The sequence below is a fragment of the Aquarana catesbeiana genome, linkage group LG11, assembly GCF_042186555.1.
Source record: "Aquarana catesbeiana isolate 2022-GZ linkage group LG11, ASM4218655v1, whole genome shotgun sequence".
In the NCBI taxonomy this organism is placed as follows: Eukaryota; Metazoa; Chordata; class Amphibia; order Anura; family Ranidae; genus Aquarana; species Aquarana catesbeiana.
The window spans coordinates 77,673,915-77,689,796 of record NC_133334.1 but is presented as its reverse complement, the minus strand read 5'-3'; the positions used below and the strand labels follow the sequence as shown (position 1 = coordinate 77,689,796).

At 43.6% G+C, this 15,882-nt stretch overlaps 1 protein-coding gene across 2 annotated transcripts in view; it reads right to left on the bottom strand.

Annotated features, from left to right (window-relative positions):
* The window catches only part of LOC141112107 (ras-related and estrogen-regulated growth inhibitor-like), a 164,102-nt gene extending 149,588 nt beyond the window's left edge, over positions 1-14,514 (bottom strand). Inside the window, exon 1 of one of the 2 annotated variants that reach the window (XM_073604562.1) lies at positions 14,128-14,514. In XM_073604562.1, the coding sequence (XP_073460663.1) occupies positions 14,128-14,236 (109 nt within the window). In that variant the 5' untranslated portion in view covers positions 14,237-14,514. The remainder of the gene's footprint in view (positions 1-14,127) is intronic. The other variant, XM_073604563.1, reaches the window with a different exon arrangement.
* Positions 14,515-15,882: the final 1,368 nt, after the last annotated feature.

Here is a 15,882-nt window from a genome sequence, read left to right as displayed (position 1 = left end):
TGCATCTCATGGACTATCCCCTTCGTACTGCAACTGGTAAGGTATGCACTACGTTTGCTTCAAGCAGTGTCCATACAAATAACTAAATGACTATGTACCTAAAACTACAATCCCCATAATGCTTGGCGACCGACTGCCGGATCTACGCAGCAGGACTTGCACACATGACCCAAATCTTCCCTTTCCGGATACCACCCATCCAGAAAACACTATGGACCACAATCTGTACCCTACAAGTCACTACGATGGACTACCAATCGTCAAACCGACAGACCCTGGACAAGAGAACCTCCGACGCCCAACCGCCGGATCCGGATTGGAATACTTACCGCTCTCTCGGATATGGAACTGCAGCTTATGTATACACAGACACTAGTCTGGAACTCAACACAGCTCTGACCGGCTCACGGACTTACCTCCTTCCACCACACATGTAGGCACCCCTACAGAATGTCGCTATGCTGCCAGCCGACCCTCTTGCTCCCGGAGTCACTACCACCACCGGAAATCCTGACTGCGGTTACAAACAGGCATACAGATCTATGGATTTCAAACCCGCAGCTGTTGCCCTGGGACACCTTTTCAACGGGCCTATTGTGGTGTATACGTGCCATATACTGACCGGGTCTATACTCCTCATCTGTACCCTATCTACTAAGGACTAGAATCTGCACCCTAACAATACTCATACGAGTGATTGTATTTTTACAGGTACTCTAATATGCTCTCCTCCTAAATGTTACTCTTACCTGAAGTTGTTTTATTTTTCCAGTTATAATATTTGAATGTATATTCCTTCTTATAACTGCTGTACTAGTTACACGATTTAAAAGCCCTCTACTTGCTAAACGATTGCCATTATATAATTCGCAGTTTGGACTTTACGCTGATGGCCTCACTGAGGCCTGGTGGCATCTCCAGAAGTTCAAAATAACCACAAGTGCGATGAAATGGATTGCTAATACACTTCCACACAGGTGGTGGAATATACTTATACATACCTGAATTCACCTAATGCCCATAATCCACATGACTTTATCCCCCCAATAATCAGATATTGTCCCATCTCTTATTACACCTCTTAGAACTGTACACACCCTCCCTCATTCCTTTCAATGGTCAGATGGTAGTGGGACACTAGTACCTTGCAGACTCTTAGACACTCTCTTGTGTCAGGTTATAACCAACCCCCACACAGTAGCGGGGCAGTGTGCAATTACGTGTGGCGCGGGGTGCATGCTGTTTCCGTTCTGTACATTACCGATTCTCTACTGTTACTGAGGCTAGTAGATAGAATCCTCGTGGCCTCATCGGTTATCCCGTAGAGTTTACTATCCCAAACTCCAGGTCACTCACATTACAACAGCCTATTACCCTCTATCCCTCATACCTATCCATCCCCGGCGGAGGAAATGGGACCCACTCCCATACACACGATAAGGCTCAACCTTACACACAACTCAAACTTAGCTCTATAAACATACGCGGTCTCAACATACCCGAAAAACGGTCACACCTACTCTCCTCTTTACTGAAATCTAAAACCCATATTGCACTTATTCAGGAAACACATTTCAGAAGGGACAACATTCCTAAACTACATGACAGACACTTCCCGACAGTTTACCACGCATCCAATAAAGACGCCAAATCAAAAGGGGTATCCGTTCTTATATCTAAAAACTGCCCAATTAACATAACATACATCCAAAGGGATCCACAAGGAAGGTTCCTTTTTGTAAAGGGCAACCTTAATAATAGGCCTCTTACCATTGCTAATCTCTACACCCCTAATACACAACCAGCGGCCTTCTTCCGTAAAACACTCCAACAACTACTGACCTTCCGCTCGGGCACCCTAATCGTCGGTGGCGATTTCAACGTGGCCCTTAACCCCTCGCTCCACACGTCCAATGGTCTATCATCACTTACATACCGGGCTCTGCGCACAATAAAGACATAATTCAGCGAATTACTGTTACACGACACTTGGCGTACATTACATCCGACTGGTAAGGATTTTACCTTTTTTTCCCCACCCCATTCCAAATATTCAAGACTAGACCATTTTTTTGTCTCCCAAAATGATCTATCCTTTCTCACTACAGCAACTATTGAACCGATGATCCTGTCGGACCACAATCCCATAACCATGACCCTAAACATACCCACCACAATGGTTAGTTCTCACATTTGGTGCCTTGATAACTCCCTACTCACTCCCTACTCCAGAAATATCACAGACCATATCCCAAAACCTTACACATTACTTCTCAGAAAATGTGCAAGGAGACTCCTCTCCGGAGGCAATCTGGGCTGTGCACAAATGTGTAATTAGGGGAACCTTCATATCTATGGCCGCTAAAAGAAATAAACTCAGAAAAGCAAAAATAGTGGAACTAACTAACCGTATTTCCACCTTGGAACAAAAACACAAGGCCTCCTTAGCCACAGAGGCACTGGCGGAACTGATGCGCACAAGAGAAGAACTCTTGGAAGAATTACACAAGACACTAAAACGTAGATACACATTAACTCAAACGTGCTTCTACGAATTTGGTAATAAATCGGGGAAACTTACAGGCTAAAAAAGCGGCACATACTATTCACATGATCAAAGATCCCACTGGTACAGCCTTAGTAACATCGGAAGATATAGCAGACCAATTCGTGCAATATTTCTCTAAATTATACAACCTACATACCCCTCAGCCAACAACCACCTCAGATGACCGGACGGCAGCAATTCAGAAATTCCTTAACCAATATTCTCCTTCACCCCTCACAGCAGAAGAATCCACAAATCTAGACCTACCACTGACTGTGGAAGAAACATTAAACGCTTTAAAACAATTGAAACCAGATAAGAGCCCTGGTCCAGACGGCCTGACGGTCAGCTATTAAATCCTTCCCTGACACACTTATTCCCCAGCTAGTCAAGGCCTTCAATAGCTTCACACCCTCCAGCATAGCCAGCAAAGATATCCTAGAAGCTCACATCACCCTTATCCCTAATCCAGGTAAAGACACCACGCTGGTCTCCAACTATCACCCCATCTCTCTACTAAATGTAGACATCAAACTATACGCCAAAGCCCTATCCAACCGCATACTCCCCTTCATCCCCAGACTGGTATCTATGGATCAAGTAGGATTCGTCCCTGGCAGGGAAGCTAGGGACAACACTACAAAAGCTTTGAACATTCACCACTGGCTATCCACCACGTCTATGCAAGGCTTTTTTCTGTCCCTGGATGCGGAGAAGGTGTTCGACAGGGTGGCTTGGGATTTTATGGAAGCAACCCTACGAGCAGTGGGCATACCACAACACCTACTTCAAATGATTTTAGCTTTATACTCAACTCCTACAGCCAAAATTAGGGTAAACGGTCGCCTGTCGGACGCCTTCTCCGTCTCCATTGGTACCAGACAGGGATGCCCTTTATTCCCTTTGATTTTTATTATTATTTATTTATAAATCCAATGCTTCTCTACACAGAGAACCCACGCCTTTTGAATTCATTTGCAACAGTGAAGAACCCCAACGACACCTAATCTCAACTGTCTATGCGATCCTATTCTTGACCTACAAACTTAAAGAAGACAAAATAGTACGACAGTGGGAAACTGACCTAAACTTAGACCTAACCTCTGAAGAGTGGGGACACATATGCAATCATATCCACAAAGGCTCTGTTAATATATCAACACAGGAAAGCAGATATAAAATTTTCACAAAATGGTACAGGACTCCTGACAAAATTCACAAATTTCACTCTAACCTCCCTCCAATATGCTGGAGATGCAACGCAGCACACGGCACACTACTCCACATTTGGTGGGAGTGCCCACTCATCCAACTCTACTGGATAGAAATTCATCGCCTAATTACCCAAATTACGACACCCCCGATTTTACTCCCACTCAATTCCTACTGCACCACACCTCCATCCCACAATCGGCGTACAAAAAATCTCTTGTGCTCCACCTCATTAATGCGGCAAATCAATGTATCCCGGTACACTGGAGAAGCACCTCCCCACCCACAATCACAGAATGGATACAACGAGTAGACAGAGTGGCTGAAATGGAAAACCTCATACACCAATCTACAGATACCCCATCCAAATACAGAGAAACCTGGGCCTGCTGGTCACACTATAGGGAATCACAATCAACGAACACTCCCGACATTATTTCCTCCACCGTTACCTGAAGCAATACGAAATCAACAGTGACTAACACGCCCTGAACCTCCGCCCCCTTCCCCTTTTCTTCTTCTCCCCGTACAACACCCTATCTCCAAAGTCGCCTATCAATTCATGCTTACAATACTAACTAACTCCTTGATTGCCTCTCCGCATGACGACCCTTGAGACCCACACAAATAAGCTCACACCAATGGAGGACCATCAGTGACAACCTATTACCCACAATCTTGGGCCTTCTGGAATGTAAAACTTTCACGCGTATAGTTTGGGCTCCTGTATCACAATAACACGTACCGACCCGACATGCCCCTTAAACACACCTATACACCCTCCCACCAGGCACAGTCAGAACCCTTTAGGGGTGTCCGGAGGCGAGGGTTGACTTGGTCGGTAAACGCTCATTACACCCCCAGAGCTCATCAAACACTTAAACCCCTACGTTCTGATATAGAAATCTATATAAAACTATAGATCATCTCTTAGATCCACCAAAATTGACCAGGCTGCTCAAATAAAAATACAGAAAACACTTGACGATCGTAAACCAAATATCTTGTACTCTTCCAAGAATTGATAAGTAATTGACCAATATAATTAACAACGCTTCTGATAATGCAATGGTCACCCTGGTTATGCTTGATGACTATGTATTGTATAATTCTGTTATGATTACTGTAAACCTGTTAAAATTCAATAAAATAACTTTAAAAAAAAAAAAATAAATACATTTAGGTCAAAATATGTCCTACTACATGTCTTTAGTAAAAACTAACCTGCGTTTTCGGGACACTAGTATAGTTCTGATCGTGATCAAGATACTGATCTGTACAGACACTATATTGGTAATGGCAGTGATCAGCGACTTATAGTGTGACTGTGATAGTGTGACAGGCAATCTGACATTACCTGGCACTTGGGAGGGACACTAATTGCCACTGATTTCACTAGTGACACTTATACAGTGATCAGTGATAATACTGTACACTGTACTAATGACACTGGCTGGGTGATAGGAGTAATCAAGAGGGCAATCAAGGGGTTAGCTGTGTGCCTGACAAGTGTATGTGTGCTGCTTTACTCACAGATCATCTGACTGGGTCTCTCCCTGCTTCCAGTTCTGAACGGTAACCGATAGCAGGAAGGAATCCAGTGAGATCTGTGTGAATGGCCACAACCATCAGCAGGTACGCAGCCAAAATTTGGCTGTAACCTGCTGACAAACTTGTGTTGTGTCCAATCACAGCAGAGGTCAGAAGGGAGTGCGCGCATAGGCGCCCCTAAACCAGAACAATGAAAGGGTTGCTGCTGCTCCAGGCAAGTGACAGGTGAGATCCCTCTTGGCTCTCTCAAGCAGGTCCCCACCCAGCTCACCACTATAGAGACGTAGACTAGAAGGAGTGAAATAAGTATTTGATCCACAATCAGCACGATTTTTGGCTCCCAGGTGTATTCTATACAGATAACGAACTGAGATTAGAAGTATTCTCTTACCCTAGGTTCACATCTGTGCATTTTGCAGGTTGTAGAAACGCACTACAGTCCATTTAACATGGTTTCCAATGTAACAAGTTCACAACTATGCGTTTTGCGGCCATGCGTTTTCGGAAAGGGTCGGGGACTTTTTTCCCGTGATTTGCGGGTAAAAGACTTCAATGTAACCGCACCAGAAACACAAGTGTTATGTTTGTGATGCAATTTTTGATGTGTTTTGTGGTTTTTATTTTATTGTATATAGTTGGTTGCTAAGCAGGGGGCCGGAAAGCCGGCTGCTGCATCCTTAACTGATGAGTCATTAGCTGTCAGCTGAAAGGAAAAAAAAAAATGAAAAACACGGGTGGGTGGGGGGTGAGGGGTGGGGTCCCCCCCAAAATCCATACCAGACCCTTATCCGAGCATGCCCCGCACATTGCTTCAAATTGGTCTGCATGGCTATCATTCCAGAAGGAAGTCTCTTCTAAAAGATGATGCACAAGAAAGCCCCCAAACAGTTTGCTGAAGACAAGCAGACTAAGTACATGGATTACTGGAACCATCTCCTGTGGTCTGATGAGACCAAGATGAACTTATTTGGTTCAGGTGGTGTCAAGCGTGTGTGGCGGCAACCAGGTTAGGAGTACAAAGACAAGTGTGTCTTGCCTACAGTCAAGCATGGTGGTGGGAGTGTTATGGTCTGGGGCTGCATGAGTGCTGCCGGCACTGGGAGCTACAGTTCATTGAGGGAACCATGAATGCCAACATGTACTGTGACATACTGAAGCAGAGCATGTTCCCCTCCCTTTGGAGACTGGGCCACAGGGCAGTATTTCAACATGATAACGACCCCAAACACACCTCCAAGACAACCACTGCCTTGCTAAAGAAGCTGAGGGTAAATGTGGTGGACTGGCCTAGCATGTCTCCAGACCTAAACCCTATTGAGCATCTGTGGGGCATCCTCAAATGGAAGGTGGAAGAGCGCAAGATCTCTAACATCCACCAGCTCCGTGATGTCATCATGGAGGAGTGGACTAGGACTCCAGCTGCAAACTGTGAAGCTCTGGTGAACTCCATATATAGTTTAATTATTCTGCGCTCACCAAACCTAATAATATGACCAGTTTTGTATAAAAATTACAATATTATGAGTGAAAAAAAGATGTGTATATATATATGCTGCTATCTCCAAGAATTAAACACTAAATTCAACATATATATATATATATATATATATATATATATATATATATATATATAAAAAGATTGCGCAAACATTAAACACAATATTAAAAAAACATACAAAAACACATAACGTGAGTGAATCGATTCACTCACATGTTATGCGTTTTTGTATGATTATCTGGTGAACTCCATGCCCAAGAGGGTTAAGGCAGTGCTGGAAAAAAATGGTGGCCACACAAGATATTGACACTTTGGGCACAATTTGGACATTTTCACTTAGGGGTGTACTTACTTTTGTTGCCAGCGGTTTAGACATTAATGGCTGTGTGTTGAGTTATTTTGAGGGAACATAAAATTTACACTGTTATACAAGCTGTACACTCACTACTTTACATTGTAGCAAATTGTCATTTCTTCAGTGTTGTCACTTAAAGATATAATAAAATATTTACAAAAATGTGAGATACTGTATAGCCATGGGGCGTAGCCATCCAATGACATCACCCTCCAGCCCGTCCCCTAGTGAGGTCAGAGATGCCACACAGCGGGCGACAACGAAATGGAGGAAGAAAGCCACAGAAGAAGAGCTTTTTTTTATTATTAATAAAGGACTTGTCAAAAACTATTTTGATGGGGTTTTTTTTACATTTCACTGCTTTTTGGGTGAATGGGTAGGGGTACCCAATTCCTATTCATATGGGGGGGGCTGGGATCTGGGGGCCACCCTTTTTAAAGGGGGGCTTCCAGATTCCAATAAGCCCCCACCCGCAGATCCCTGACAACCACTAGCCAGGGTTCTCAGGAAGAGGCCCTTGTCCCCATCAACATGAGGGCAAGGTGCTTCGGGGGGGCTCCCATCCCCCCCATGTTGAAGGCATGCGACCTGGTATTGTTCAGGAGGGGGGGTTACACCCACATTCATACTAGACCTGAAGGGCCTGGTATAGACTTGGGGGGGAACCCCACGCCATTTCACAATTTAGTTTCGCTGACAGCTTATGACTCATCGGTTGTTAAGGACCCGGTGGCCAGCTTCCCAGCCCCCTCTTTAGCAACCAGCTATATACAGTGTGTTTAGAGTGCATTTAAAGAGAAAACAAAATGCATGAAAACTGCATGAAAAAAAAAAATAAAAGGGTCCTAATCTCAGCTTATTACCTGTATAAAAGACACCTGTCCACAGAAACAATCAGATTCCATTCTCTCCACCATGGCCAAGACCAAAGAGCTGTCCAAGGATGTCAGGGACAAGATTGTAGACCTACACAAATCTGGAATGGGATACAAGACCATCGCCAAGCAGCTTGTTGAGAGGGTGACAACAGTTGGTGTGATTATTCGCAAATGGAAGAAACACAAAATAACTGTCAATTTCCCTCCGTCTGGGGCTACATGTAAAATCTCACCTTGTGGAGTTTCAATGATCATGAGAGTGGTGAGGAATAAGCTCAGAAATACACGAGCGAATCTTGTCAATGATCTTAAGGTAGCTGGGACCATAGTCACCAAGAAAACAATTGGTAACACACTACGCCGTGAAGGACTGAAATCCTGCAGCACATGTACAGGCCCATCTGAAGTTTGCAAATGAACATCTGAATGATTCAGAGGAGATCTGGGTAAAAGTGTTGTGGTCATATGAGACCATAATTGAGCTCTTTGGCATCAACTCAACTTGCCGTGTTTGAGGAGGAGAAATGGTTTCCACCGTGAAGGTGGAAACATTATACTTTGGGGGTGTTTTTCTGCTAACGGGACAGGACAACTTCACCCCATCAAAGAAACGATGGACGGGGCCATGTACCATCAAATCTTGGGTGAGAACCTCCTTCCCTCAGCCAGGGCATTGAAAATGAGTCTTGGATGGGTATTCCAGCATGGCAATGACCCAAAACATATGGCCAAGGCAACAAAGGAGTGGCTCAAGAAGAAGCACATTAAGGTCCAGTCTCCAGATCTTAATCCCTTAGAAAATATGTGGAGGGAGCTGAAGGTTCGAGTTACCAAACGTCAGCCTTGAAACCTTAATGACTTGAAGAGGATCTGCAAAGAGGAGTGGGGCAAAACCCCTCCTGAGATGTGTGCAAACCTGGTGGCCAACTACTAGAAACATCTGATCTCTGTGATTGCCAACAAGGGTTTTGCCACCAAGTACTAAGTCATGGTTTGTGCTGGGGTCAAATACTTATTTCACTCATTAAAGTGCAAGTCAATTTATAACTTTTTTTAAATGCTTTTTTCTGGATTTTTTTTTTTTTTGTTATTCTGTCTCTCACTGTTAAAATAAACCTACCATTAAAATTATAGACTGATCATTTCTTTGTCAGTGGGCAAACGTACAAAATCAGCAAGGGATAAAATACTTTTTTCCCTCACTGTACACCATACCTGGCCAATCCCTCAAGAAGGTGGATATCACTGTAGTTGACATCGCTACTCTAGTGATTTCCACTTGTTTCTGAGTCCTGTGTTGATCGGTTGCCCTGTTGCATTCTAAACACAGGAGGTTGACTGTTTCTTAATAAATGCAAAGCATTCTCCAATTAGACAAGGTGGAGTGTCACCTTCCAGGGAGATTCAACCAGGTATAGTATATGCATAGTTACACTAGTCCAATCTGGACCACTGTTACAATGTATAAAATATCCATATCTGGAATTCTTTAAGTATGTATACTGTATGTCAACTGGGACAGTCCTACATCTTGGACCTCAGTCTCAATTGTGCTGTCGCAGGCGACATCCTGGGACACAGTGTCAACCTTATTTGTGTTACTCAAAAAGCCAGTTATTATGATGCTGAGGGGGTGGTCCCCACATAAGTAGAGGTGAGGCTGGGGGAGCCACTATGTAAAAGTTTTTTTCTCACCCAGGGGACATCTCACTGATGGGTTGCAGAGACAAAAAGAAAACTTTTTGTTTTTTTAATTACATAGAACCCCAGGTGGGTTATGCCATAATGCACCGCATATTAGCACATTATGGCACACTTACCTGACAGATAAAGCCATCTAGCGATGTGTTGTCATCCCTCACGCTGGTCCTGGACGCTTCCATCTTCACCCGGTCTTCCTTCCAAGTTCTGTCTCTTTGGCCGCTTGAATGGCTGGGCTGTGACGATATCACTCCCGCACATGCACAAGGAAGTCACATCACCACAGGTCAGATCGACGCTGTAAGGCTGGGTTCACATATACTGTATGCGGGTCCAGTTTCTGTGCAGAGTCTGGTGCGGTTTCCATTCAGAGGTTCAGGTGCAAATTTGACACTGAAATAGCACCTAAACCAGAATGAAAAACACACAGGGCCCTTTTTTCATTTGCACCACAACTGGCCCACATATATGTGAACTGGCTCCATTGAAAGCCGGATGCAGTTGAAAACGGATCTGATTTGCATATGTGTGAACCGGGCCTAAATGTATGCTGAGCTGCGCATGTGCAACTCAGTGTACATGACAGCTGACAGGCAGGGGGAAGCATTAATGACAGAAAGACAAAGAGGTTCTCTTCGGTCATAAAGGCCCAACTGTCAGCACTTTTTTAAAATTAGAGTTTAATACCACTTTAAATAGTTTTAAAGTGGTCGTAAACTGCACATTTTTTTTTTTCTAAACCCGGCAAGGCAATGGCATAATATGCTAGTATGCATCGCATACTAGCACATTATGAAATACTCACCTTAGAACGAAGCCCTCTTACCCCTGAGAGGGCTTCCATCTTCACCCTGTCTTCCTTTCCAGGTTCGCGGTCCCCCGGCCATGTGATTGGTTGCGCCACGATGATGTTACTCCCATGCATGCGCACGAGAGTCACGACTGTGGCATGGGGCTCTGAAGGGACGGCACAGGTATGCTGTCCATGCGCCAGTGACATTACCGGCTGCATACAGTGTGGATATATCCTAAATAGTGCAGGTTTAAGAGATATTCACGCTACCTACAGATAAGCCCTATTATTGGTTTACCTGTAGGTACAATTGCAAAAACAGACTTTACTTCCACGTTAAACCATTATCTTCACTATTCAGAATTAAAAAAAATAAAATGTGACTTTAGATAACTGAGTAACCATTGCTAATGCTCAAATTCTAGAGATGTTTTTCTTCAAATGAACAAACTACTGAATAGGCAGGTTCACAGTCTCTAGCAGACTACTCATACTCAAAGCAGACTTTCACTCTCCCCAGCCACTATACACCATTCTTCTCTCACAACTGCAAATTGTGTTTTTACATTTATTTATTACCTTTTTAGGGAGTTCTCCCCACTTTCTAGGTTATTACCTTGGCAAGAATGACATGTCATTAGCCTCCTGTGATAACCACATCACACATTCCAATAAGCCATGGGGGATGCTACCGCGCATGTGCCAGAGTGCATCATCAGGGGGACAGTTGTTTCTTCCTGTTACTTGCAGCCAGCCCCGGTGACACAACATGGTGCTTTCACATCATCAGGAGGCCAGCTAGGGTCACCACCTCATCCCCTTAGGCCAGGTTCACACTGGTACGACATGACTGTCATCCTACTTTATTTATTTCAGGTACTTATATAGCACCATCAATTTATGCAGAGATTTACATATACATTGTACATTCACATCAGTCCCTACCCCTCAAGGAGCTTACACTCTAAGGTCCCTAACTCACATTCATACATACTAGGGACAATTTAGACAGTATCCAATTAACCTACCAGCATGTCTATGAAATGTGTGGGAGGAAACTGGAGTACCCGGAGGAAACCGGAGTACCTGGAGGAAGCCCACACAGGCACAGGGAGAACATGCAAACTCCAGGCAGGTGGTGTCATGGTTGGGATTCGAACCAGCGACCATTCTTACTGCTAGGCGAAAGTGCTATCCACTTCACCACTGTACAGTCCCTGTGTACTTTTCCCTGCTACATCTGTCCTACTTTGGTCCTACTTCCATCTGATCTGAACAAACAAGATAAGATTTTGCTCTGACTTTGAGATAGTACCACTTGTCCTTTGACCAATCAAAACAATCCCAGAGTGACAAATTCATTTTACTAATTACCATGTCGGATGTTTCAAAGTCAGACCATCTTGTGTTGGATCAGTTAAGACAGCTCTCATAGGGAACCATTGATTTTCACAGGTCATGCGACATGAGCTCTCAATGTCGGAGCGTATGTCGTACAAGTGTGAACCCAGCCTTAAACCCTAACACATATGAATTGCACAGGTTCTGCAGCTAATTAAATGCAGATAAGGCAACAAGTGAGTTTAATTACCACCGTAATCAGGCACAGAACTTGTGTAATTAATATGTGTTTGGGTTTAAAGGGATGAGGTGGCAACCCTAAGGCCAGCTGCAAGGCCTAGGAGACAGGTGGCCTTCTGAAGTCACAGATGAAGATGCCAGGGTGGGACCTGGTGTGCAGCACCTCACTGGGCATGTGTGTATGTTTTTTGTGGATTATCCAGTGAAAAAGGTCATGAGGTGGGGAAATAGGGGGACCCATTGGCTCCTGCTGCTGTCATTCAAATCCAGTAGGAGGGAGTGAGGGGCATGGCCGAGCCGCACTGTGTGTCTATGGACGCACACAGCTTGGCTCGAGAACATGACAGCTTGCTATGGAGGCACGCTCAGGAGGGGGGTGGACTACACTGGCAGGGGACTCCAGAAGAGGAGGTAAGGTGTTGCTCTTTGCAATATCCTTGCACAGAGCAGGTGGGTATAAACCTCTTTTTTCATTTTAGGTGAAAAAAAGAGAGACTTTAATTATCACTGGCTATAGATGGTACAAATTCAGCAGGAAATTTCTAGCTGAAAATTTGAGCCATGGGGGGCCATGCAAGCACCAACTAGCTTAACAAAAGTCGATTTAAAAGTCAACTGAAGTAGGAATGTTATCAGCTGAATAGTGACTGCATCCTATCATTAGCAGCATTGTTCAGCATAGCCACTTTATTTAGACAGCCGTGGTTGCTGAATGCAATAGACGGCAGTAGAGATTCCCCCCTGTTTAGCATGGATGGGAGATTTGGTTGATTTTCTCTTGTTCAGCCCACGAGCTGAACCATGATCCATGTTTGGCTGTGTGTAATTTCATAACAGCTGAAGCAGCACCTATCTGGTTTATAGAGCTAACAAGTGACATGACACACAATAAACCCACCTATGTAAAATAAGGCAAGATATGGTTAAAGTGCAACAATTCATATTAAACCATCAGAAATAGGCTGTAGGTTGGTAGCCATACACAGTTTGATTTTATTGTCCGATCACTGCAATTCAGTCAACTTGATCAAATCAGCTTACTATTGAATAGGTATAACTTCCCTTCCAATCAGTTTGGACTTGAATTAGATCGGATTTGACAAAACTAAGTCTATTGGCCAGGGCTGAAAATGATCAATACATCGATCAGCAGGCACTGAGTTGCCTTGTTCATGAATTTGATCATATTTGTATCAGATTATGAAACTGCGTTCTGAAAACTGAGCTGCAATCGATATCTTACAAATCAAAATCCACTTCCCTGTTTGTCATATCGATTGAATGGATTATAGACTATAAACCGATTATTCCTATCGGGGGGGGATTGATCGGAGAAGAAATTGATAGTTTGTTGAAGCTTGTATGGCCACCATGAGGTTTATTTAACGAAACAGTTCAAAGTGGAATAACCTCTATTATCATAATTTCAGTTTACTGTAGTCTATCAGTTAAAAATTATTTCTGATTGGTTGCTGTGGGTTACTGCTCATGGCACATCATCGCTTACCTTTGCACTGTCACTGTGTATTGGTACATGAATTGGCAACAAAAATGTATTCTATTATATATTTCAAGAACTTCAGCAATGAAATTATGAACCCCAAATACCCAATTCTGCCTACCTGCTGTGGTCATGACAAGGAAGTCCCAGTATCAGTTCTGGGATTACAATTTTACAATTGCACAGGCAAGTGATCTTACTGCAGCTGAAGGAGTGAGAATCTTATGTTAAAGATAGAGCATTTCCAAGGGGGGATTTATCACCAGAGTTTCCGGGAGATCTAAGAAACTAGCACCTTACGCCCATGACTGAAACATCAGCTTTGGGTGGACATGGGACAATCAGCAAACCTGTGACCTCTAATAACACAAATATTTCGTATTGCTTAGTCAAGCGAGGGGCATAAGGATTGAAAAATAATTCTGAATCATTGCTACGTCACTTGCTCCTTGCTTGATTATTAAGCTTGTAGATAAGTATAGTGCATCTATAATATAAAGCAAAGGTACCTGTTTTGCCTACTGCACTTTGGCCCAGCACTACAATGCGGATGTTCCGTGTCGGAGGTAAACTCCACGATCGTCTCAGAGTTTTTGAGAGTGGAAAGTTCGAGGTCATCTTAGAACGGGCTCCGTATCACTGGCGCAGCCAATTCAATTAAGCAAACAGCAGCGAGGCTACGATGAGTGTCAGCTGAGGGCTAAGCTGTCCTGATGTACCATGTAATTCACTCTCTGGTGCTGCGCTTTTTGGTTTGGCAAGAAATAAATACATTTCTGAGCTGCAGCCAGCCTCTCTTCTCTAAATCGAATATTTCCTGCCTACTTCCCAGTGTATTCCCGCCTCCTATTCTTCTGGCTGTTCAAGCAGAAAATTGCATGCAATGTACTTCGAGACTTTCTGGCAAAGATTGGGATTGTTTAGAGACAGAAATCATTATGGAGCGTCGCCGGGTCACACTGAGTAAATGGACTTTGCATTTAACCCTTTGCAGCCAAGGATGCTTGTCTGGCGCTCCGTTAGGAGCATCTAAGCACATAATTTGGAATGTAGAACCTTTTAAAGGAAACCTGTCATGAGAGAAAAATGTAGAACCCTGGTGTCCAACCTGCAGCATAGGGGCCACATGGGGCCTGTTGAGACTTTCGGGGCCCCTGCAGACAGTTGTCTATGTTTTTCATACCTAGTCGTTTACTTAGCCCACTGAAGGAAAAGTGCTCTTTAAGCTGACTTTTAGGAGTTAATTGGCTTTTATTACTATCTTACTTCTGTTCTGTGCTGTCACTTATGTTTCTATTTTTAATATTTTTTTTTTTATCTGGTCTTTTTTAATAGGTCTTACTAAGGAACGTAATGAATCTGTATAACATGCTGTACAAACGTCAATAAAGGCGGTTCCTGTTGGAGAACATTTAGGTGCTCTGGCAATTTATTCTTGCGCTCGATTACTGAAGGAAATATCAACAGGGAAACAAGCCATTTGTAACGGTGGTAAAGGGAGTTCAACTATGGAAGCATTGGTTTGTAAATGGGCTGCAATAGCAGTGATCTTTATCAGTCTTATGAAATATTTCAGCAGTTTGTGGCTGTCCTCTGAAGCTTGACCGCGGACTCAAATAGGGATGATCTTAGGTTCAGTCCGAAACCAAGAGTTGAAAATGAAGTGCCACAACACTGCTAAGAGGTCCAGATACAACTTTATTCCAATAAAAGTGAGGGGGACAATCCAAAATTAGCCAATGCGTTGCTGAGACAATGAGCTGCAATGGGAGATTTTCTACATTGCATATGCATGTATACAAATGGGTGTTGATGCTTGTGACATAATTGACCTAATATGTCTACATAACCATATTAGGTCCAAGACATGGACCTAATATAGCTATGAGTCCATAGCAGGTCAATGATGTCATCAGCATCCCCGCCCCATGGCTGATGTACACAAAGGGGCGGGGATGCTCATGACATCATTGAGCTAATATTAGCATATTGCCATATTAGGTCAATGATGTTACCAACGCCCCTTTGTACACTGTGGGGCGGGAAAATTCCCATTCACAGATCATTGGCCCAAGTATGACAGGTAACTTCCAGGTTTGGACTATACTTGGATTCGGAATGAAAAAGCATGTGGGAAGATGTGTTATGGTCTCATGAGACTAAAATTGATTTATTTGGCCATAATTCCATAAAGCATGTTTGGTCCAAAAGCAACACAGAGCATCACCAAAAAAAAAACACCATACCTACAGTAAAGCATATTG